The sequence below is a fragment of the Emydura macquarii genome, unplaced genomic scaffold, assembly GCF_026122565.2.
Source record: "Emydura macquarii macquarii isolate MOO-44397 ecotype Brisbane River unplaced genomic scaffold, CSIRO-AGI_Emac_v2 contig_1483, whole genome shotgun sequence".
In the NCBI taxonomy this organism is placed as follows: Eukaryota; Metazoa; Chordata; order Testudines; family Chelidae; genus Emydura; species Emydura macquarii.
In genome coordinates, this window is record NW_027131620.1 from 11,043,103 (window position 1) to 11,066,613 (window position 23,511).

The window sequence follows — 23,511 nt, forward strand, 5'->3', positions numbered from 1 at the left end:
TATCTTGTAGGAACATACGAAATGCCACATTAGATCAGATCCAAGACCCAGCTAATTCAGTATCCTATCTCTGAGAGCAGCCAGCACCAGATGATTCGGAGGAATGTGTAAAAATGCCACAGACAGATGTGGGATAACCTGTTTCCCTCCTCCCTTCATTAGGTTTCATCCTGATTTCTAATAGTTAGATATTTGCTCATAAAGGGAAACTAACATTGAAAGCTACATAGTGCTTATATACTTAATGAAAACCATGAAAATATATCTAGAGAATATTATATCTATACATAATATTGATGATATAAAATAAATGCTGGACTAGGCAATGCAGTATGTTAATGGCTCAGATTTTCATCTCTGAAAAGTATAAGGTTAAGTTATTTGCTTCAATTAAGTCCCCATTTCAGGGATTACCCTCATCCTACAGTGATAGACATGCTAGAAGTGCATGTAATAAAAATAATTTGTCTACATAAATACCACATTACACAGACCACGACTGACCATTTCTGCTCAAGAGAGGTTGCACAGCTGAAGAGCAGGCGAGATGGAAACTAGGACTCCAGCCCTGGCAGAACTGTATGGAGTTAGCTTGAACCACACATGCATGCATTACACCTGGCTTCAGTCAGTGCTATTAATCAGTGTCATTCATTCACACCAGTCTCAACTCCCTTTGCCAATCAAAAATGTGATCTAATTATTACAAACACTGTTGTGTAATTTCTGCCCTTTTGTCAGTGTGAATAATGCGTGTTAACCTTAACATGAGTTAAATAAGTTTAAACAATGGAACAAGCTTTATAAAACTCTCCGGTTTTTAACTTCTTTGACACCACATGAGACCCATTTACACTAAAGAGTTCAGCATACGAAAATAGGAATATGTCCAGGTTGAGACCAAATATTGAAGATTGATTTTTAAGTCTGTTTTTACTAGTTTGCTTAGTCTGCATACTTCAGCAAGAAATTGTTTTGCATTTCTTTAGATTGGTAGATAAGTTGGAAGAAAGCTACACCCATCCTATTCCAGCATTTTGGAAGCTCACATGAGAGTTTATCACTAGATATAAAGTGCAGTGTGGATATTAAAGGATATCTAATTGGTTATGGGTTTTTTGTTTATTTTTTTAAATTAAAACTAGCTTTGTGGGGATTCCTGTCATTTGTGACAGTCATTAGGGAAGCTTAAAGCAGGTGTATATGTTTCCATACACAATCAGGCCAGTCTTTAATGTTTAGTTTATGGAAAAGCAATCCTTGTGCGAGCTGTAGTGGATGTAATTTATTACAACTGCCTCTTTCAGCGCAATAACTTACTGACTACACTTTGTATGAATATATTGCTCTTTCAAAGATTACAATAACATTTGACAACATCCTTGCAGGGTAGGTAAATTGTGTGTACATTTTCCAAATGGGGAAACTGAGGCAGAGAGAGGTAAAGTGACATGCCAAGGTCACACAGGGAGTCAGAAACCAGTCTTTATCAGCAATGGGGAGAGAAGACTTGCAGGCAAATTCCCTGACAAACGCCACTAAAAAGGCAGCTTCTCTCTTTGGTGAACCATCCAAGGCCAACGAAATGAGAATCACAGGCTGATGAACCAGGCTTCCAATCAGCCCAGGACTCACATTCCTCTCCCAACCCATGCCAGGTGCAGGACCTGGGCTGGAAGGTGAAGAGAAAGTTAGGTCAGATGAGGCAGACTCCCTAACTAGCCCAACAAATGCAGATTGGTTCAGCAGCAGCACAGGCCAAGCCTGATTGCAAAACTAGCCTATGCCAGAGTGTTCTCGAGACTTCCCATTCTGTGGGCCTGGCCTTGCTGCCCAGCCAGCCTCTCCTGCTCCCCTGAGTAAGGAGCTGGCCGAGGATCTCTGTGAAAAGCAGAGCTAGGGAGAAGAAATGAGCAATGGACCATGGAGGAAATCTCTGATACAGGATGCACCTGGTGGATTCTGGCTGATTCACTACTTGTCTTTGAGAAAAACTTAACTAATAAGAGGAGGGGAAAGCTTATTCACCTGAAAAGCCTACATTTTAAGAGAGGCCTATCTGCAAGAATTGATGCCGGTGTAGAAGAGGATGAAGTGAGTAGCTTCATTGTATAGCTATAGAGAGCCCGAGTCAAGTGAGATTGTCAGGGTGAAATTTCAAAACAGGATGTATTTTCTCAACTATTTTCGCTCGATAATATCATTGTGAAATCCATTATTCTCTGAACAGAAACTGAAGCTGTGTTAAATTTGCTGATTGAATTGTCACTGGACTGTGAAAGGGGGATTTCAATTCCACTTCAAGTGAAAAGCTCAGCGTAATTGTAGCTGTGGAATTGCTACCAATGGCTCCATAATTTTGGTTAAATAGATGGATACTTGGGGTAAAACCCCAGCTCCAGTGAAGTAAATGGCAAAACCCCCATCAGTTCCAAGGGGGCCAGGATTTCGGGAGCTGGAAGCTCATTTTTAAACTTGATCAGATTTAAACATAGATGCAAGAAATCAACCTAATCACAATAATTCCCAGATGTCAGGAAGGTTGAGTTCCATTTTACAAAAAGAAACTATTCCTATCTAGCAATAATTGGTTCCACATTTGTGAAGCCTTGTAACAAAATAAAACTTCATCCACCCTAGGACATGTCAGTTTCAGAACCTCTGTGGATTGAAATGCATAAACAGCCCTTTTTATTTTTTAATGTAACGATGAGACCATTTGGCAGGCTTGCTATAGTTCATAATCTTAAGCAAAATTATACCAACAGCAACTGGCATCTTGGCTGCAGAGCAAGCGGGTCAAGACCCTTATAGAAAGGAAAATTACTTTTACTCAGTCTTGCTAGGAATGGGGTATTAATAAGGAAATATTTTAATCTGATATGCATCTTTATATAATGCTGTGCTTAAGCTGAATTCTTTTAGCTTTCCAGTTGGTTTGGGGTGATCAGTTGAGTAAAGTTGTAGTACTGAAAACTGATTCAAGGCTGATCTTCCTTGAATATTCAGAATTTGAATACACTGGAGTTTCCAGTTATACAGGTACAAGAACTAAAACCCTGGAAGCTGTATGAGCATGTTGGAGGAGGGGAGAGGACTGTAAATAGGATATAGAGCATTTCAGAGGACTGTAAATAGGATTCAGAGCCTTTCACTTCAAGTTCAGTAGATCATATTTGGAAAGGAGAGTTGTCACCAACATCTGATGGTTGGAATATGTAAAGCAAGTTGTTGTGTTTCAATCCAGTTCCCAGTAGACAAGTGGTGGTAGTGGCAGTGGCTGCTGCTTTTTTTTTTTTTTTTTTTTGTGGTGATGTGAAATTTATTACACAACTGGCATTAACGGGATCCTTTCTAGCAGTCTCAGAAGATAGGTCAAGGTTTGAACTGCATGGAAACAGAATTAGCGGCTCCCAAATCCTCCCAGAACAGAGTTGAGACACTTGGAAATGGTGTTGTGGGAAGCCTGAACTGACACTGCCTATGTTGTACCTGCCATGAGGATAGAGATGTTTTCAAACTCAAAAATTTTGCAATACTTCAGCTTTCATTAGCATCAAAACTCATGTAAATTAAATAAAGAAAATGCAAAATATTGACAAATAAGTAAGCATCCGGAAACAAAAATATTTGCTTGACACTGTTAAAGATTCATCTGTCTAATTCAATCTGCCAACAACAGAAATGCCATTTATTTACTCCCTTGTTTTACATTCAGGAGTAAATTCTATAAACAAAAGTCAGTTATGGTGATAGATTATATTGGGTGCCAGCAATGTATCAAATTCCTTCACAGAAGCTTTTGTTAAGGGGAAGAGGGGAAAAAAAATTTGTTGCCTACAATCCTTTTACAATTATAATTGTTATAAAAGAATTAATGAATCCTCCCACAAAGTTTGGATACTAAAATACCAAACAGAATTATCTCAAAAACTCAGAGTATTAAAGCAGCCTGGCAACTTCTGAAAGTAAAATAAATTTGCAGGACGAGCAGAGTGCAAACAGTCTGGTATATATGAAAGTCGAAACATACTTTGATCAATTTATGGAAGTCTTGAGTATATTATGAAATACATTATCAAAAAGTGTATCAAAAGGCTGCGGAGATCACCAAAATGCCTCAAATGAGCAGGTTGGATTTTGTCTAAAAGTTTAATTTAGGGAAGTCAGTGCATTAAAGGAAACATGAGAATATTGTCAAGGGAAGGGAAGCAATATTGTGCAGTGTAAGTGCTAAATATTTATAGTTACATTATCATGTGGTATGGCAAAGAAATAATCAAAATAAAATAAGTATTACACCATTATCCTATAGGACTACATACCTTAATGTGTACTTGAACACGCTGATATTCATTTGTTGTCAAAGCACAATTAGATTGCATATAAAAGGACTGTCATTTTGTGAATTGTCCCACAGTGAATTCAATATTTGTGCTTAAATAATAAAGGAAAAGAATGACAAGAAAAACATACAGTACAGAAAGAACAAAGCTAATTGCTAGACACATATTTAAATATAAAATGTGGATAAGTGCTTACTTAAAGCTGAACTAAACCTCAAACTGACTTGATTGGAATATTAATTGTATGTATTCTATGTGTTAACATATTTGGACAACTAAAATGCCTACCATGCATGTTTCATGACAAACTCCTGTGGAAATAATGCTTAATTATGTCTATCACAATAATTACCAAATAATATCCATTGCATTCTACACATATGAATCAGAAAGACCACCTAGACAAGTATAAACAAAGCATCTAAATTTCCCATTAATTATTGCTGGTCAGAAATGGAGACACTTTTCAAAATAAATTACATGGCTAATTAATTGTCACACAGAAAAGTAACAATGTAACATTGTGCAGGAGATTTAAAAGCATGCTAGTGACTGTAATTCTAGTTTGGTCAGTTTGAACAAAGGCTATAGCATTTTAAAAAAAAACCCTAACAATAGCTTTCAACTTTTATTTTGATCACTTTAAGTTGGTATTATAAGTGAATCATGTACTGGTAGACAATTGAATCACTGGAAGTGGAAAGTTAGCATTAAAAAGGATTGGTAAATTTCAAATAAGGTTAAAAAAGACTCAGAGGAAAGCTTACGACAATGAAAGATGACTAACAACTAAAAGTTGCTCTATTCAAACACTGACATGAACACTGACATATGCTATGTAGACTAACAAGAACCTTTGTGGTCATATGACAAAATCAACCACTTATTTCAGTCACAGTTATAGGGACAGATTTCATCAAATTAGAGCCAGTCACCATGTCTTGCTGTACATGCACATAGCATCACTCAGTTCTATGTAGGCAATTCTGACTTGGACTCAAATTGGACTGCCTAACATAGTCAGTGCCTGTTAAAAGCTTTAGGATAAGAATCAAGAAGCATGGATTATAGATGTTTTGGAAGCAGCACGTTACACTAATCTGCAAGAAAAGAAAGTGCAAAGAAAGATTATCACTATATTTGAAAATACAAAGGGCCCACATTTAAAGTGGTCTTTATTAATACATACACCCACAAAGTTTGCAGGTGCATCTGTTTAGCCACATAAATGCATGCACACATTTGAGTGAGCATTTTCCACATGTAATTATACTATTTTGTTGGGCAAACATTTGCATTCACAGTTACTGTGAGCACTTCTTTTGGGGTGTGTCTGAAATTTAGTCCACAGCTTTTTATATAAAAGGTCATATTCATCATGTAATTATTAAAGAACAATAATCAAAATATTCTTCCATACTCTTGCAAAGTGATTCCAAGAAGAAACTGAAGGATGCATTGAAGTGTATAGATTGGACTTCCATAGTCTAACCTACCTAGAGTACAAAGAAAAAAAAAGGTGAAACTGGTAGCCACAGTGTGGTTAAAGGATTGCAGTTTCTAGAAAGTAGCTGGGAAATAACAGTAAAATAGGTTTCAGAAGCAAATACTTCCAAACTTTGCACTGAACAGTATCTGTAAACTTCCCCCTTAAATTAAAACTGCTATTTGGCATAGACAACATTAAAACATGTAAAAGTAACATTCAGTTTTCCATAAATTTTGAATTTTTATATTAAAACCAAAGCAGATGGGCTAAAGGCATAGTTTTCTTTGCAGACACAACAATTTTTTAAAAGACTGAGTTTGACATTGATTTGTCTAAGATATCCTGTGTAGCATTCTTCTCACTTCCACCCAAACCCTTGAGTCAGAATCACCATTCTTTTAATGTGTATTTAAACACACTGATGCTAATTTTAATATGCTAGGTTATTTAAACAGCTTTAAGCAGATGAACTAAATTCATCTCCAAATTCTCAAAACATCCAAAGTTATGGTAATAAGTATGTTAATATTTTTCAGTTTAGCTAAAAAGATTTTGCATCCATCAGTTTGTTTTAATTAAAGGCAAATTACTGCTTAATGGTGTACAAAACCCAGCCTCCTAGCTACTTCAATTGAGAGAAAGAAAGCTGCAACTCAAGTTTCATCATAGTATGATGCCACTATCCTATACAATTCTCCAAAGAGTTCTCCAACAGAAAAAGGGAAGCCCAGACCTGATATTTCTAATGTAAGAGAGAAAAAAAAGCCAGAAAACCTTTTGGGGAAAAAACCAACAATTCTGGGACCTTCTTTAAAAATAAAATAGCAAAACATTTTCCCCATTGCCATTCTCTTTTGAAATGGAACAGGAGACTACTGCAAAAGTATTTTTTATTGTTGAGCTCACCAAGCTTTTCAAATGATTCCATCCTGACTCCATTAATTCCAAGTGAACTCTAGCCCCTTTAAGAGAGAAGTATACTGGTTTTGACTAGAGTCAAATCAGTTAATGCAAGTAAGGAAATATTGTGGGGTTTTTATTGTTGGCAACCAGTGTCAGAAAGTTACAAAAATAAAAATCAGTCTTAACTAACACAAAGAAAAGTTCAATTACAACTGCAGCTAAAATTGTGTAGGCAAATCATTCTGCATCTAAAAGCATAGAAGGATAAACTTACTACTAAGCGGATTCTGCAACCCTAAATCGAACTGCAGTCAAGAGTAAAATATCACTCATTGTAACCAAAATGGCAGAATCTGACCCTAAAGAATTGTACTTTTTGTAAACAATCTTTTAAAGTAAGTCACATTAGGAGACATGGATTTTGGCCAGCTATTTCTTATTTAACAGTAACTGTAAATAACATAAGTACACTGGTTATTTACAAGTTTATAAACAACTTGCAAAGTGAATAATTCCAGATAACATCAGATTACAATGAACACCCTGTATCAGTTACACAGAAAAAGCCTGAGGGAAGGGGAAAGCAGTAATGACTGGTACAATCACATACAGAATTGTTTCAGAAATAGTATGCTGTGTGAGTAATCCAATTGGAAGACTCCTCCTTTGAGCGTTTTGCTGAGCTGTGTGACGTAAAAATAGATTTGTATGCCTCTGATTTTTCTTCCCTGTCTGCAGTGGATCTCTTGGTGGTGCCAGATGAAGCTTTACTGACTTTTCCTGATGCAGATGAACTTCCATTAGCCGCTAGAGAAGAAACAAAAATACAATTTCTCTAATTTCCAAATCTAAAAAACCCCTGAAGTTATTAAAAAAAATAATTTTTGCACTCTGAAAAATAAGTTTATCCAAGGCTTGACTCAGAAACCTACCTACCATGAATATCTTTCTGAACGTACTAGGTCTCATGCAAGTTTTTAGCCTATGTAATTTGTACCTCTTTCCACACACACAAAATTGGCAGCTACAGCTATAGACAGGGAAGCAGTTCTCCCTCCCGTGTGTGTGCATGCACACCCTTCCTTACCGTCCTGCACTGCTTAATGCAGTACGGACATCATCTACTGCTGTATGCAAAAACAGAGCACTGAAATCTGGTCTTAGCAGTAAGTGTACGAGGATATTTTTCTTTAGCTATTGTTTTAAGATTAGTTATCAAATGACTAAAGTTACACTTGTGACATGTTTATTACGTGGGCGTTTATCTATCCTTTATGAAGTCATTTATAAGCAACAACAATGGTCTGCAAGTCTTTTAATAATTTTTCATTCAAGCCAGGAAAATGCCCATCCCATTGTTTTTGATGCCATTGCCTTTTGTGTGTTGCATTTACTGCTCTCTGCAACCACTGGCAGAAATGTGCAATCTTTTCCGAGGATATAGTTACAGCAGTATTTTAAAAAGCAGACGCTCTAAACCACAAAAAATATGTACACAAAAGTCTTGCAGAAACTGCACATAATTATTGCAATTATGTGTCAGGCACGATTGCATGTACATAGCTAGTTTGGAACATATCTGCATGTACATTTACCTGATTTGTGCATGCAATCATAGGAATTGCACATGCAATCCTAAATAATCATGGACCTTAGCCTTCTCCTTTTGGAAAATGCCCTCTTAATTGACTGGAAAGGATTAACAAAAGGTGGATTTAAATAGCATTGTCTTTCCAAAGGTCCCATCCCTCCCTTGAAAAATAACTCCATGAAGCGGTTTATCCTCACCTTGGGGAACAAGAACTAAAAAGATACCCACTAAGAATGACTACTGCACCAAGATACATGAAAGAATCAAAATGGATCCCATAAATCCATGGAAACTTTAGGGCCCAGCATTCAGCAAATAATTTTCACCCGGCTCCTACCCTACCCAGGTTTCCTTGTCCCTCAGTGGATTTTTTTTTTCAGTTCATTAATGCAACCTAGCCTGAAAAGACATAAATAATTGACCTATCATTTCAAAAGGGTCAAGCAATTATTCCTTTGCATAATGTGTTCTGAGTAATTATTTCAAGCATTATTAGAGTTAGTACATTACTAGACATCTACTAACAACCATAATAATTTTGGATGAAATATCAATTTAAGAATCATCATTTATAAATTTAAGAGCTCAGTAGTTCTTTGGAGAGAGGCAGAGGTCAGACACTTATAATGAAAATACTCTGTGCTTACTACATAGAAGCACTATTGGCTCATTATTTAACTATCTCTGGATTAATCAAACATTAGATGATTTTCCCTTCAGAAAATGTTGTCTTCTCTTACTGTAATTTACCTGATTTTGAGTCTCATTTCTAAACTCTGACTGGTCTTTACAATGTGCTCATTTTTATATTTCTGGATAAAAACATCAATATGAATTAAAGACATTAAATCATGTCATATATATTACCTAAAGTCATACTGCCACTCTCTGGACTAATGGGTAGCAAATGTAATCTTAACAGCATGACTGCTGCTGAATACATTAGGTAAGTCCTGAAGTTACTTTACATTGTTCTTACTGCCATGTAGCAGAACAGCAATCAAATTATTTAAACATCCAAAGCTGGTTAGTTTCATTTGAAAGGAATGTCAAAAAAGACTTGTCCTCCTTCAGATTTAATGGGAAATGACAACAATTTTTCTGCAAACATTACAAAAATAAAGAGCTCAACCTTGCACACTTACATTGGCAACAATATTTATTTTTACCAACAAGTTAAATCCTATAAAAACTGGAATTAATCATGAAAACAATAAGGTGACCTTGGTTTATTTTGCACTGGACTCTCTTCTATGATGCTTTGAACAAATCTCTTCTGGGGTCATTTATTTTGGGAAGTTTTTTTTAATACTACTATTTGCATAGCAGATGTTTTTATGGTTTGAGAGGGAATATTTTGATTTGCTTTGTGAATTTTAGTAGAAAACAATTTTCTCCAACTCCTAAATAATGGTATTAACACCACAAAGTGGAACTGAGTAAGATACAATGGGAAAAACAGAAATGTAGCAAGAAAATAGAGGGATGATATGAAGGACCTAATTGTCAGACCCAGGCCTCTGGTGCACATGCAAACATCAGACATGCTTGTGCATTTGCAAAGTTTTCACACTTCCATGTGTGCACAAATATTAGAATTTTACCTCCTACTGGGCTTTACAAGGGCAAATGCTAACATTCTGCACACGCTTGCATTTGAATTTTCAAGCATGTTTGCAATGCATGGTTGCATGGGTATGCATGTGCCATTTTGTGCACACACAGGGAGAGGAAGGTAAAAGCCTGGTTGAAAATTTAACCACAAATACAAAGGCTCTCTAAAAATATCTGAACAGAACAAAACAGCTTATGAAAATTTTCCCAGTTAAACTGAAACATACACACGCACCTGCACTCTTTGTGAAGATAATCTGCTTCCTTTCTCCAGAATTAGTGTTCATGTCTTCTTTTCCAGTCTTTACTTCTGATGGTCCTGGAGAATCTACAGAAGAAAAAAAAAGCTAAAGCATAAACTTGTTAAATTACTCAGAAGGTAAATGTAAATTGTAGCTGTGACATTACCTTCAGTGGTGTCTTGTTGGGAGATTGATTCTGCTACCTTACATTTCTTTGATTTCTGAAATAATAGGAGCAAAAAACTGAGGTTACATTTAGAATCTCCAGATGCGATATCACACTGTGTGTGTGTTTGATAGAAAAACAAGTCCATTTGTTATGCTTGTGTTTTATACGATGGACTTGTTTCTTTCTATACAATTACTTTATGCTTTTCATACCATTTTAGTATAGAAAAATAATAATCTTTGATTAGCTTGGAAGCACCTCAAAGAACAATACATAGGCTGAAACTAAGCTGCCTAGAAGCAATTTTTTTGGTTTCATCTTTTTAAAAAAATACAAAAAGACTAATTTTTATTAGTAAAAGGATCAGCTATTCTGCAATCTTACTGACTAGCACTGAAACCATTTGGTAGGATACTACAGCTGTGCACAATTGTAATGAATAATGGCATTTTTTTTAACAAAAGAAATTTCAGCATAAACAAATAATTGGAATCCTTACTTTGATTCAATCTTTATTTTTCTCAGTTAACCTCATTGGGTTTAGCCACAGTTCTATCAATGCATCCTTTCTTATATGGATGCTCACTTGGAAAACAAAGCTAAGAGAACAGTTACAATTAGTTTCTTAGAATGCTAAAAGAAATATCAGTTCAATAGCATTTCTTGGCCAGATTTTCAAAGCCCACTCTTGTGTGTGCTCAAATAAAGAAAATACGAGAAAAAAACAATGACAGTATTTGATGTTTAAAGATGTCTACAGAGGTGCTGACAAAGCAAGGAAATTTACAAATATTGAAAAAGACTAACCAAAGCCCAATGAAGGTAAACAGATTCAATAACATACTTGAAACATGTGCTCATGTATTGTTTTGAGGATGAATTAATTTTAGGGGAAAATAAGTGACATAGCAAATGCTGCCCTTAGTCTTGTCCAGCAGGTGGTGGTATCATAAAGCCAGATATAAACTACTATGATTATGTTTGCAGGTATGTATGTGCATGTAAATACCACTCTCTCTTCACTGTACCTCCATCTTTATGTTATGGACAGGTGAGGCACTGAAATTTACAAGAACCCTATCTGAGTGCTTCAGAAAGCAGGATCTTTGTGTATTTCAAGAGGCTGTCTGCTTCAGATACAGAGCAGATAAAGAGAAGGGATGAAGTACATGAAATATGATCTCATTCACTGAAAAACTCTGCGCCCTAAATCTGACAATGGATCATCTGACAGCACTGGAGGCGTTCACATTTTAGTTCTTCATCCAGTAAGAAGACAGAATTTATGGATTAGAGTTAACAGCTTAAAACAAAAATGACAATTTCAGGGTCAGTTTTAGCATTGAGCATGTCTTTAGCAGCACGGCTAATGAGCCTGTCACACTCGCCTGCTTCTCCAGTGAACCAGGAGTTTGAAGTTACTACTGAAACCAGATAACCAAGAAGTGATGTTGTTGAACAGAAGAAGATGCAGCCCTACTGATATTTACTGATACTATTGAAAAAACATGGATTTATGGTTTTGTTGGGGTTGTTTGGCTTGAACAACACAGAATACCACAATAAATTGGGCATAAAACAGGCTTCTCCTTCCCAAATCTCGATTTCAAGAACTAAAATTATGAGGAAACTTTTCTTTATGAAGCTAGATGAGGAAGCATTCTTACTGAAATGCCAGTCCTCAATAAGAGCTTTATTCATTCAAATTTGCATTACAAATTGGCATATTCTGATGGTTGCTACCCAGCAACTCCAAAGACCAAGAAGGCTCCCATCTGAACCAAGGAGAAGCTGCAATACAGCACATTATTTGTAGTAAGTATTTCTTCTATAAAATGCTACTTTAATTCAATTTAACACAGATAAGGATATACTCTATCCGTAGAAGAAAAGAACAGCAACCAAGACCAAAATAGACTGTAATAGAAGTTATAACTCAGTCTGAGTGAAAATAAGTTAAATGTAAAAACTAGAACTGGTAAAATATGGGTTACTAAAAATAATAGTAAGTAATAGTTTAATAGTAAGTAACAGTAATAGTTTATCTATTATTTCTTTCTTATTATTTCTTATTAGCACCTGTTTATAAAGAAACTACCAAAATCTTAAAAAATTAATATAAAACACACTGTAGCGTGAAACTTGTAGAGATCTTATAGGCAACCACCTGTTTTGAACAACTGTTCTAAAATATTATCAAATGTAGCAAGTACAATTCTGCTATTCTTTTATTAGAAAACCATATATAGGTGGTCACCACAAACAAAGTATCAAAACAAATGTAATTGAGGATAAGTGACACACAGACTAAGTTTAACATCTTCCAAATACATGTCTGGCCTCAAGTACAACAACAATGAAGAAGCAATCCTATTAGCCTGGTTTAGAGAATTAATTTTACATTCTGACATATTTTAGCTAGGTTTTGAACAAGAAACAAGAACAAGAAAAAAGACTGATGAGACCAGAGCCTGAGATGGCATGGCTATAAACGTCTATTAGAGGCTCACTACCCTGAACAGCGTTACATATCAAGGTGGCTCTTTAAAATAGGCTAGAATAATGAATTATAAAGTAGTGCACACTATCCACGTACACAGGTGACTAGGAGAAATATTTTTCTTCCAGTAGCAATGTCCCATGAGAGAGTTGTGTACTTTTTTTATGCACAAATAAGGATCAATTAGGAGTCATCTTTATGTCGAATATCTGCAAAGTGTATGTTTCAATATATTTATTTCTGCTGCATTTTTTCCATGATCTTTGTTATTAGTTGTATTGCCATTACATTATGGTGTGTCAACGTGGCCACCATACACTTGAACTGATGTTGGCTGCTTTAGTCTTGTAAGCATAACAATATCTTTTTGAGACTTGGTCTGGAATATACAGCGATTACTGAATAAATCCTCTACACTTCATAAGGGTATACAGCAAATAAAAACATTTGCACCTAAAATGCATTGCAGGAGAATGCTGTATAGAAACACAGGTACAAGAAAACAACTAATACTTTAAAAATAATTTGTTCTGGATAAAACTGAAGCATTCTGGTGAGTGGGTCCAATGTAAATTAAAACTTACCAGCAAGAAGTAAAATCTGGCTAGTTTAGAATGAATGTGGTTCGTTCTGAGAATCAATGAAAAATCTCTATTTCTACAAGTTGAACTTTCACCTGTGAGATCTATTTTAGATTAAAGATTAATCTGTTAAAGATCTCATTACATGTACAGCTTCCTAGCATTTTTAAGTCTCTGAAAATCATTACCTTTCCCAATTTGCCCTTAAGTCTTCTGTCCTCCATTCTTTTCTTCAGCACTTCCACATCTGCTTTACCACCATTAAGGATAATCACATCTTCTTCTTGAAAGGGAACACCACACTTTAATAGAAAAGGACACAAAATATAAATACAGTGTTTTAAACACTCCTCAAAGAATTGCCACATCCTTCCTTCCCTCTGCCTTTCCATTGTCATTTTCCCTCCTCATGGTCTTCGGTGTATATTTCTCTCTTTTTAGACATTGATCAGCAGCTGCAACTTCTGCAGCAGAAATGGAATTATACTGTGGTCTTGCACAAAAGTGCTTCAAATCATGAGGATGACTAAGGTGTGAAACCACAGCTAGCACCTCAGGTAAATTATTTGCATGGGACCCTAGGGCTATTCCATTTTTGTGGCAGCTAACTGTGCAGGTTGCCTCATATTTGTCAGTTAGGAAAATGGTGGCAGTTCATTGCATGTCCAGTAGTCCTCATGCTTGACCTTTGTTCAATACTGAATGTTAAACATTTGCACATTTAATCTAGACCAGTAGCATGTTTACATGTAAATGTAACATGCAAAGGGCTGTGCACTAATTTTGCTTCTTTCTGGTGTATAAATGAGGACTGAGAAGATTTTTTAATGTTTTCCCCTTAATCAATGGGGAATTTTTCAGACATCTTTTCACTCACTGTTTCTCAGGGGTTAAGAGTTAAACAAGAATAATTTTGAATAATGCAACCAAAAATCCATTCTTCTGTCAATTGCTCCAGTACTCTCTAAATACTTATGTCAGATATCCTACTAGTTCTCCAGAGATTCATAACTTTTCCCATAAAAATCATCTAGACAATAAATGAATTTCTAATGGAGGGAGAGAAACCAAAATGTCAAGCCTTCTTCATACATCATAAAGAAAAAAGAACCTAAACTTTTTCTTTGTTTTTAAGGCACTTTGAAGGTCACCTTTAACAGACCATAAAAAGAGTGAACATGGGTTTTAGGGTTTTTACAATACAAAAAGTCTTGAGTCCTCCTTCTAAGTAATCATACTGTCAGAGAGAGCTTAAAAAATAGTAAGTATTTTGTGTCAAATCAGTTCAGAAAGTTAGTTTAAATCAGTGCAGCCCCTTGTTTGGGCACACTTAAATCGGCTTAAGAGTGTCTTGTATTGCTTTAGCTTAATTTAAGTTTGTAAGCCTATCTCCATTCAGCACCAAGCCAAAACTATGTGACTGCCTGACAGTGTACAGAACACTTTGAGAGGCAGCTCACTACTGTATCAAATTAAGAAAACACACACACATAAAACATGTCTTGAAGTGAATTTTGTTTCAGTGTTTTTGATAGGTTAAAACTTTGCTGTAATATATACAGATTACTCAATTAGCTTTTGGCACAAGAAGGGAGAACAAACATTTCTTAAATTAAAAGGCAGTGCTGTAATTATAAAAGCACTGTGGTGGGAGTCCACTCTCCAATTTCCAAGAAATGTCAATGATTAATTGATTAGATGGACAATCTTATCTTCAAGTTGGTTAAGGATGCGCCCCGCATTTCACGTAATTACCAAAAATCCTTTTAGCTTATTGTCAGCATTAATATACTTTGGAAATTTAAGGAAATTAAATTTCCTTTTTAAAATGCCTGATGCATAGATTGTATCTTCCTACCCAACATATTAATGCACAATTCCCTACTACAACAGTGGTTAATTATCTTGTCCCTCCAGCAGACCTAACACGAAGAAGCAAGAAATTACAAGCAGTAAAACTGGTGACTGCATGTGTGCAGGTAACATACACTGAGCAGAGCCGAACCAGCAGTAAGCATTTGCGATTGATTCGTATCGCCTTACCGTGACACCATCTGTTAGCACTGTCACAGTAACCATGAACAATTATAGTTCCTTCTCACATCTCCCTCCAAAAAGTCATTTGCTGCTGGATTCTGACCTTGCTGGCCAAAGAGAGTTTTCACCACTTGGTGTATATATGCAATTTACATAAAAAGTAGTTCTTAATCTGGATTAATAAAACCTTCAGCATAAAGGATAACAATGGAAACAATAACAATACAATAGACATAGTGCAAGGAATGTGATGCTATAGGACTAACAGTAATTTCTCTTAACAGGAAAATTAGATTATTTTAATGAATGTTTCATCCCTCTAAATTTCCATCATTTACCATAATCACAATAAATTGCTTTTCCTGTAACAGAAACTAAGCCAGAAAACAAAGCTGGCAATATTCCCTTTTTCCATTACATCAATATGGGTAAATCTTATCTTACTCTTCCCCTCTTTTTTCAATTGCTAAATCAAAAGGAGAAAACATCAAAATAGATGATAGGAAGTATTTTCTAAATACATGAGACCATAAAACATAGCTATTAAACTATAGTCACCCTACTTTCCAGGACAGATATAAACAACATTCTTTTGTTGAAACCTTTGTTCTAATTCATCTATTTAGCTGCTACTCATTTAAAAATATTTATACTCATAGTTGAAGGGAAAATTTTAGTATTTTGATCTGTTACAGAAACAACCACCCCCACGATACATTCCTTTAAAGGGATAATAAATACTTATGATCTTAATGGAGAACCATATTCTTAAAATAACTACATTTACAAGAAATTAATATATTTGTAGCAATCTGCATAGCAAATTCTAAAAATATTCTAATTGTACTAACTAGAACATTCTGAACTTCTACAAAAACCCTATTCCATGTAAAAGGCTACAAACATTGCATGTTTATGCCACTATTTCTTTGTTCCCAATAGTAATCTTACCCGGACATTTTTTTTTTTTTTTTAAATGGAGGTACCCTTGTAAATTTTCTGTCCCAGCTGAAGACTTTTTCTAACAGGTCCAGATCCTAATTTTCTTGCATAAATCATTAAGGAGGAAACCAACTTCAACTTTTTCTAAAAATGCATCCAGCATAAGCAACAAAAGCACACAGAAAGACATTTTTCTGCTGACTTGTTGCCTGTGAATGTATTTAAGTAATGTTAAAAACTATGCCAATTCTGCTCTGAAATTTGTCTCTCTCAACCGGGCAATATTTTTAAGTGGAACAATACCTGAAAGCAACAGCTCCTTGTATTGACAAGAAATAAGTATTAAGATGTCACCCATTCAGAGTTTTCTTCTAGAGAGACAATACCATCTGATGGACAAATTGCTTTCCACAATGGCATAGCTATCAAACTGCATTTTTTTTGAAAGGTGGGTGCGTGGATAAAAGGGGATAATGAAGGTAACAACACTCAGGTGGACTTATTCAAGACATTAGAGGTCATATAATTTCTATTTTCCTCCTCTGGCCTCTCAACTACAGCACTCCTGATTTACTCTATCCAATAGATGTAATACTAAGCACTTATACACTGCTTTACAACCTAAATGCCCTGCAAGTACATTTACTTATTAATCTGCATGATATACAGATGCTGCTAATATGAAAAGATTTCGGGCTCTTGTGCATGAAGCATATGGGAGCCTACAGTGGGATCCACAATGATGCTTAGGTCTGGCAAAATTCAATGTTTTAAAAATAATTTCAAAGGATAATACCAAGGTTTATTTTTAAACATTATTTTAAATTTTTTCAATGTTCACAGTTGCAGGAAATTATCGGGAGTGTGGGTCAAACAATAACTTAATGACAGTAGACATTGAGATTCAAAAAATTAAAGCTTTATAAATCTTAACACACAAACTGTTCACATCACGTCAAAATATATTAAGTAAATATTCTTAAATCAAACTCTAATAAGCTCTAAAGCAGCATTTTTCTTACTTTGCCTATTGTAAATTTGTACTATTGACAGAAACATCTTTTCAATGGTTTGTGTGTGTATGGTGAAATTAATGTTTACCTACATTTATCAATACAAATCTAATCCTTCCAAAACTACATATACTGTAAGAACAATGTTTCATTGTGGGTATCCATTATCATTTGGTAGACACATTTTCTACATAAATGTAATTGTTAGTGGAACTTCCTTATCTAATGTCTCATTATCAATTTCTGTCTTTGCATTTTCTGTAAGATTAAATATTTTTTGCTGGTCTAAAAGTTATGACTGTGCCCATACTGCTATATCCCAATTTTCTGTGCTTCCTCCCCCCTCCCCCATTCAAATTCCTTATTTATCTAGGTTATTTAATGTATTTATTAGCAAAGGGAATTAACAGTTAGTCTACTAGACATTTTCACTCCATCAATTTATAAGTACATTTATGCAGTATTTTGACTGCAATCTGTTTAATTCTTTTTATTAAGATGTAACCTCTTCTCTCCATAATTACAAAGGGGAGGGCCACATGGTTCAGAAAACTAATCCTAACACAGAAGATAAAGACATCTTGAAGGAATTCAGCAATGGAGAAAAAACAGCAGTGGGTATGAGAATGGACATTAAGTGGAAAGATAGGTTCATAGTTATTGGCACTAACAGTCAGGTAAGTAATACTGGAAGTAGAATGACTGTACCCAATTGGGCAAGGAAAGTGGGCAAAGCCAAGCAGCAACAGTTAAGATGTTTGTACACCAATGCAAGGAGCCTGGTTAACAAAATAGAGGAACCAGAAATACTGGTGCAGGAAGTGAAACCAGATATTATAAAAGAAACATGGTGGAATAGTACTCATGACTAGAGTACAGGTATTGAAAGACATGTGCTGTTCAGGAAAGACAGAAATAAAAGCAAATGTGGTGCAGTAGCATTGTATATTAATGATGAGGTAGACTATAAAAAAAGTAGAAGTGATGGAATGGATAAGGCAGAGTCTGTTTGGGCCAAAATCACTTTGAGGAAAAAAACTACAAAAGGTTCCTTTGGGCTAGTGCTTGGAGTGTGTGACAGACCCCCAGGATCTGCTCTGGGTATGGACAGAGATCTCTTTCATGTTTCTAATGAAATAGATATTACTGGGAACTGTGCGATTATGGGAGACTTTAACTTTCCAAAAGTATAGACTGGAGGACAAGTGCTACTAGTATTAGTAGGACCCAGATTTTCCTGGATGTGACAGCTGACAGATTTCTTCACCAAATAGTCATTGAACCAACAAGAGGTGACTTTAGGTCACTAACGAGGCCACTTTAGATTCGGTATTGGTGAGTAGTGAAGATCTCGTAGAAGATCTGGTTGTAGGGGACAACCTTGGTTCAAGTGATCATGAGCTAATTTAGTTTAAACTAAATGGAAGGATAAACAAAACTATATCTGCAACTAGAGTACTTGATTTCAAAAGGGTTAACTTTAAAAAATTAAGGGAATTAGAGAAATGGAGTAGACTGAAGAACTCAAGGATCTGAATGTGGAGGAGGCTTGGAATTACTTTAAGTCAAAGGTGCAGAAGCTATCTGAAGCCTGCATCCCAAGCAAGGGGAAAAAATTGTAGGGAAGGGTTGCAAACCAACATGGATGAGCAAGCATCTCAAGCAGGTGATTAAGAGAAAGCAGAAAGTCTACAAGGAATGGAAGATGGGATGGATCAGCAAGGAAAGCTACCTCTTGGAGGTCAAAAGGTATAGGGATAAAACTGAACTGCCAAAAGCCAGCTAGAGTTGGATCTTGCAAAGTGAATTAAAACCAATAGTAAAAGGTTCTATAGCCATATAAATAAAGAGAGAACAAGGAAAGAAGTGGGACCTCTAAGCACTGAGGATGGAGTATGGCCCAAAACCTAAACAAATACTTTGCCTCAGTTTTTAATCAGACTAAAGAACAACTTAGAGGTAGTGGCAGGATGGCTAATGGGAACAAGCATATGAAGGTAGAAATGACCGCATCCGAAGTGGAAGTCAAAGTCAAACGGCTTAATGGGAGCAAACTGGGGGGCCCCAGATAATCTCCATCCAAGAATATTAAAGAAACTGGCACATGAAACTGCAAGCCCCATAGCAAGGATTTTCAATGAATTTGTAAAATCACAGGTCGTACTCTATGACTGGATAATTGCTAATATAGTTCCTATTTTTAAGAAAGGGAAAAAAGTGATCCAGGAAACTACAGGCCTGTTAGTTTGACCTCAATTGTATGCAAGGTCTTGGAACAAATTTGAAAGAGAAAGTAGTTAAGAACATAGAGGTGAATGGTAACAGGGATAAAATATAACATGGTTTTACAAAAGGTAGATTGTGCCAGACCAACCTGATCTCCTCCTTTGAGGAGATTACTGATTTTTTAGATAAAGGAAATGCAGTACAGTAGAACTTATCTACATGGATTTCAGTAAGGCATTTCATATAGTTCCATATGGGAAATTATTAGTTAAATTGGAGAAAATGGGGATTAATATGACAATTGAAAGGTGGATGAGGAACTGGTTAAAGGGGAGACTACAATGGCTCATACTGAAAGGTCAACTGTCAGGCTGGAGGGAGGTTACTAGGGGAATACCTCAGGGATCAGTCTTGAGACCAATCTTATTTAACCTTTTTATTACTGACCTTGGCCCAAAAAGTGGGAGCGGCTAATAAAATTTGCAGATGATACAAAGTTGGGAGATCTTGCCAATACAGAGGAGGACTGGAATATCATACAAGATGATCTGGACGACCTTCTAAACTGAAGTAATAGAAATGGAATAAAATACAGTGCAAGGTTATGCATTTAGGGACCAACAAGAATTTTTGCTATAAGATGGGGACGTATCAGTTGGAAGTGACAAAGGAGGAGAAAGACCTGGGTGCCTTGGTTGATCACAACATAGGTGATGACTATGAGCCATCAATGTGATGTGGCTGTGAAAAAGGCTAATGCAGTCCTAGGATGCATCAGATGAGGTATTTCTAGCACAGACAGGGAAGTGTTAGTACCATTATACAAGGCACCTCATCTGGAATACTGTGTGCAATTCTGGTCTCCCATGTTTAAGAAAGATGAATTCAAACTGAACAGGTGCAGAGAAGGGCTACTAGGATGATCCAAGAAATGGGAAACCCAGCTTATGAGAGGATACTCAAAGAGCTTGGCATATTTAACCTAACCAAAAGAAGGCTGAGGGGAGATAGGACTAGTCTCTATAAATATATCAGAGTGATAAATACCAGGGAGAGAGAGGAGTTATTTAAGTTAAGTACCAATGTGGACATAAGAACAAATGAATATAAACTGGCCATCAACAAGTTTAGGCTTGAAATTAGACCAAGATTTCTAACTACCAGAAAAGCAAAGCTCTGGAACAGTCTGCCAAAGGGAGCAGATGGGGCAAAAAAACCTAACTTGCTTCAAGATTGAGCTTGATAAGTTTATGGAAGGAATGGTATGAGGAGACTGCCTACAATGCATGTAATCGATCTGTGACGGCTAGGGGCAAATATCTCCAATGGCTGGTGATGGGGCACTAGATGGGGACAGCTCTGAGTTACTACACATGTTCAGGGTCCAACAGATCACCATATTTGGGGTCTGAAAGGAATTTCCCCCAGGGTCAGATTGGCAGAGACCCTGAGGGCTTTTCGTCTTCCTCTGCAGCATGGGGCATGGGTCACTTACAGAGTTAAATTGTGAATTCTCTGTAACGAAGTATTTAAATCATGATTTGAGGACTTCAATAAGTCAGCCAGAGGTTATGGGTCTTCTACAGGAGTGGGTGAGGTTCTGTGGGTAGGTGAGAGGGACTCTAACCTCAGCCCTGCTGCCCCAGGCTGAAGCCAAAGACTGAAGCCACTTTGGCGTCCCAACCCCCACAGTTTGAGAACCACTGGTTTATGAGGTTTTTTATTGTGCGAAACATCTACTGCCAGTCAGATTTCCTGTTAAAGGTGTGTCAGAATAGTAGAGGGTCTGGCTTCCTGTAATCTATATATATCATGAAACTGGAACTGCTTACACCAATACCGAACATGCTTAACTGCTGCCTTTTCTTGTCACATCTTGCAGAGAAGACATCCATAAACCAGAGAAAATTTGAAAATTCCTATATAAAAAAAGCAGTCAATCAATTCTGCTTCTTGTGATGCAAGCTGTTAACTGTTGAAAAGTCACACATTCAATACAAGCAGAAAACCTGCCTGAGAATGAGCGACACTATAGTTCAGTTGCTCACAATTTGTGTTGCTTTTGTGTGGTGCTCTCTTTAATTATAAAATATGTATAAATTGCTTTAGTCAAACTGCATATTTGTGAAGTTACCTGATTTAAGACTGTTGCATTAAACAATTATTTGAACTGTGGGGGCAATAGGCATTGAAAAGCCTTCAGAATCTGACTTTGTAAATATATAAGTACACATATTCACTTTACAAAAAAGGTAATTTCAGATTCTGAAGAAATAATACCCACACAATTCAAATAACGATTTATTAGGTATAGAAGATATATCTAGCTACAAACTCTGATTTCAGAGTTTTCAGAGTTCTGATTTCAGTAGGTAGCCAGAACTTAAAGTATAACAGAAAGAGTAGATTTTAGATTAAATGAAAATCTTTTAAAAATAAAATTGCACTAATTGCATTGATAAGAAAAATTTTACATGAAGAAAATAAAGCCTTTTTTAGTACCAGTGTAGCTTTATTTTTTAAAAAAGTTTTCATTATAATAAAATCTTCTCTTCCTGCTATATAACAAACTCAGGGTTTGCTCTTTGAGGTAGGAATCATCTTTTTGTTCTATGTTTGTACAGTGCTTAGCACAGTGGGGTCCTGATCTAGGACTGGGGCTCCTAGGAGCTATGGTAATAACAACAGATACAAATATACCTTTTATACCTATTAATAAATGTAGCTTTATGCATTTAAAAGCTTGGCATCTCTGTGTTATTGTTTATTCAGTGTCTTTTAAAACTAATTTGGAACTCTAAGCATAAAGACATAAAAGCCAGATAAAGTTGTTTATTTCCCCCCCCCCAGATGTATGACTGTTGAAAACATAAAAAAAAAGCCAGAATTCTCTTCCAGGCAATCTAAAGCAGCCCATGGAATACATAGCTCCATACCCCTGCTGTCCCCTGTTCCTACACACATCCCAACCATCCTCTAAACAGAGCAAGAATTTAGAAGGCAGGATTGACTAGTGTCTTATTAGACCAGGGACCAAATCATGGTTCATATGCCAGGCTATCACATGCTGATGAACCAAAATGGTGCTTCAGAAGATGAATGACTAATAGCTTAAAATACTTTTGGGAGGATAATATGTAAAGATACCATTTCAAAAGTCTATTCATTAGAAACAGTAATCCAACACTTGAAAAAATTATTTTCCTCAGTATATGGGAGAGGCGTATAGGGACAGGGTGTATGTGAAAGAAAAAGGGGAACAAGAGAAGAGGAGAAAGACAGTTTAAGCTATTCATTTGTGGAACTGAAACTCTGCTGAAGAGTTCCTAGTTCGTGAAGTTGGAAACAACCCTCCAACTGTGAACAAATGTAGGGCTGTCTGCAAAGGACAGCTTTACTGGCTTGATTCTGTTCAGCTTTCCCAAGCCCCCACAAAGTGAAATCAACAAGACTCTAGTCAGTTTCACAGTTGCTCTTCATAATCCTAAAGGGTTTGTCTACACAGCCTTTTGGAGTGACCTTCCCAGCCTCCGTTGACAAACTTGGCTTAGCTAGGCTCTTGTTAGTGCTCTAAAAATAGCTTACACACAGCACTTTGAAATTGTGGCTTGGGATGAAGCTCAGGCTCTGAAGCCTAGGCAGGCAAGTGGGTTTCCAGGCCAACTCTAGCTTCAAAGCACTGTCTACATAGCTATTTTTAGAATGCTAGCATGAATTCCACTATATCCACCTGCTCAAGGAGGCTTACTGCTGGCTTGCTCCAAAATGCTGTGCAGACATACCCAAATAGGCTTGTTAAAAGTATGAACTGTAGTAGAGGCAAGCAATGGTGATACATATCCTTGATAAAGCCCTGGC

General features: G+C 36.3%; 1 protein-coding gene across 1 annotated transcript in view; it reads right to left on the reverse strand.

Annotated features, from left to right (window-relative positions):
* Positions 1 to 3,650: 3,650 nt before the first annotated feature.
* Positions 3,651 to 23,511, reverse strand: part of RTF2 (replication termination factor 2) — a 51,511-nt gene continuing 31,650 nt past the window's right edge. Inside the window, exons 6-9 of the mRNA XM_067554197.1 lie at positions 13,624 to 13,737; positions 10,352 to 10,406; positions 10,179 to 10,271; positions 3,651 to 7,545 (exon numbers count right to left, since the gene is read on the reverse strand). Of these exons, the coding sequence (XP_067410298.1) occupies positions 7,358 to 7,545; positions 10,179 to 10,271; positions 10,352 to 10,406; positions 13,624 to 13,737 (450 nt within the window). The 3' untranslated portion in view covers positions 3,651 to 7,357. The remainder of the gene's footprint in view (positions 7,546 to 10,178; positions 10,272 to 10,351; positions 10,407 to 13,623; positions 13,738 to 23,511) is intronic.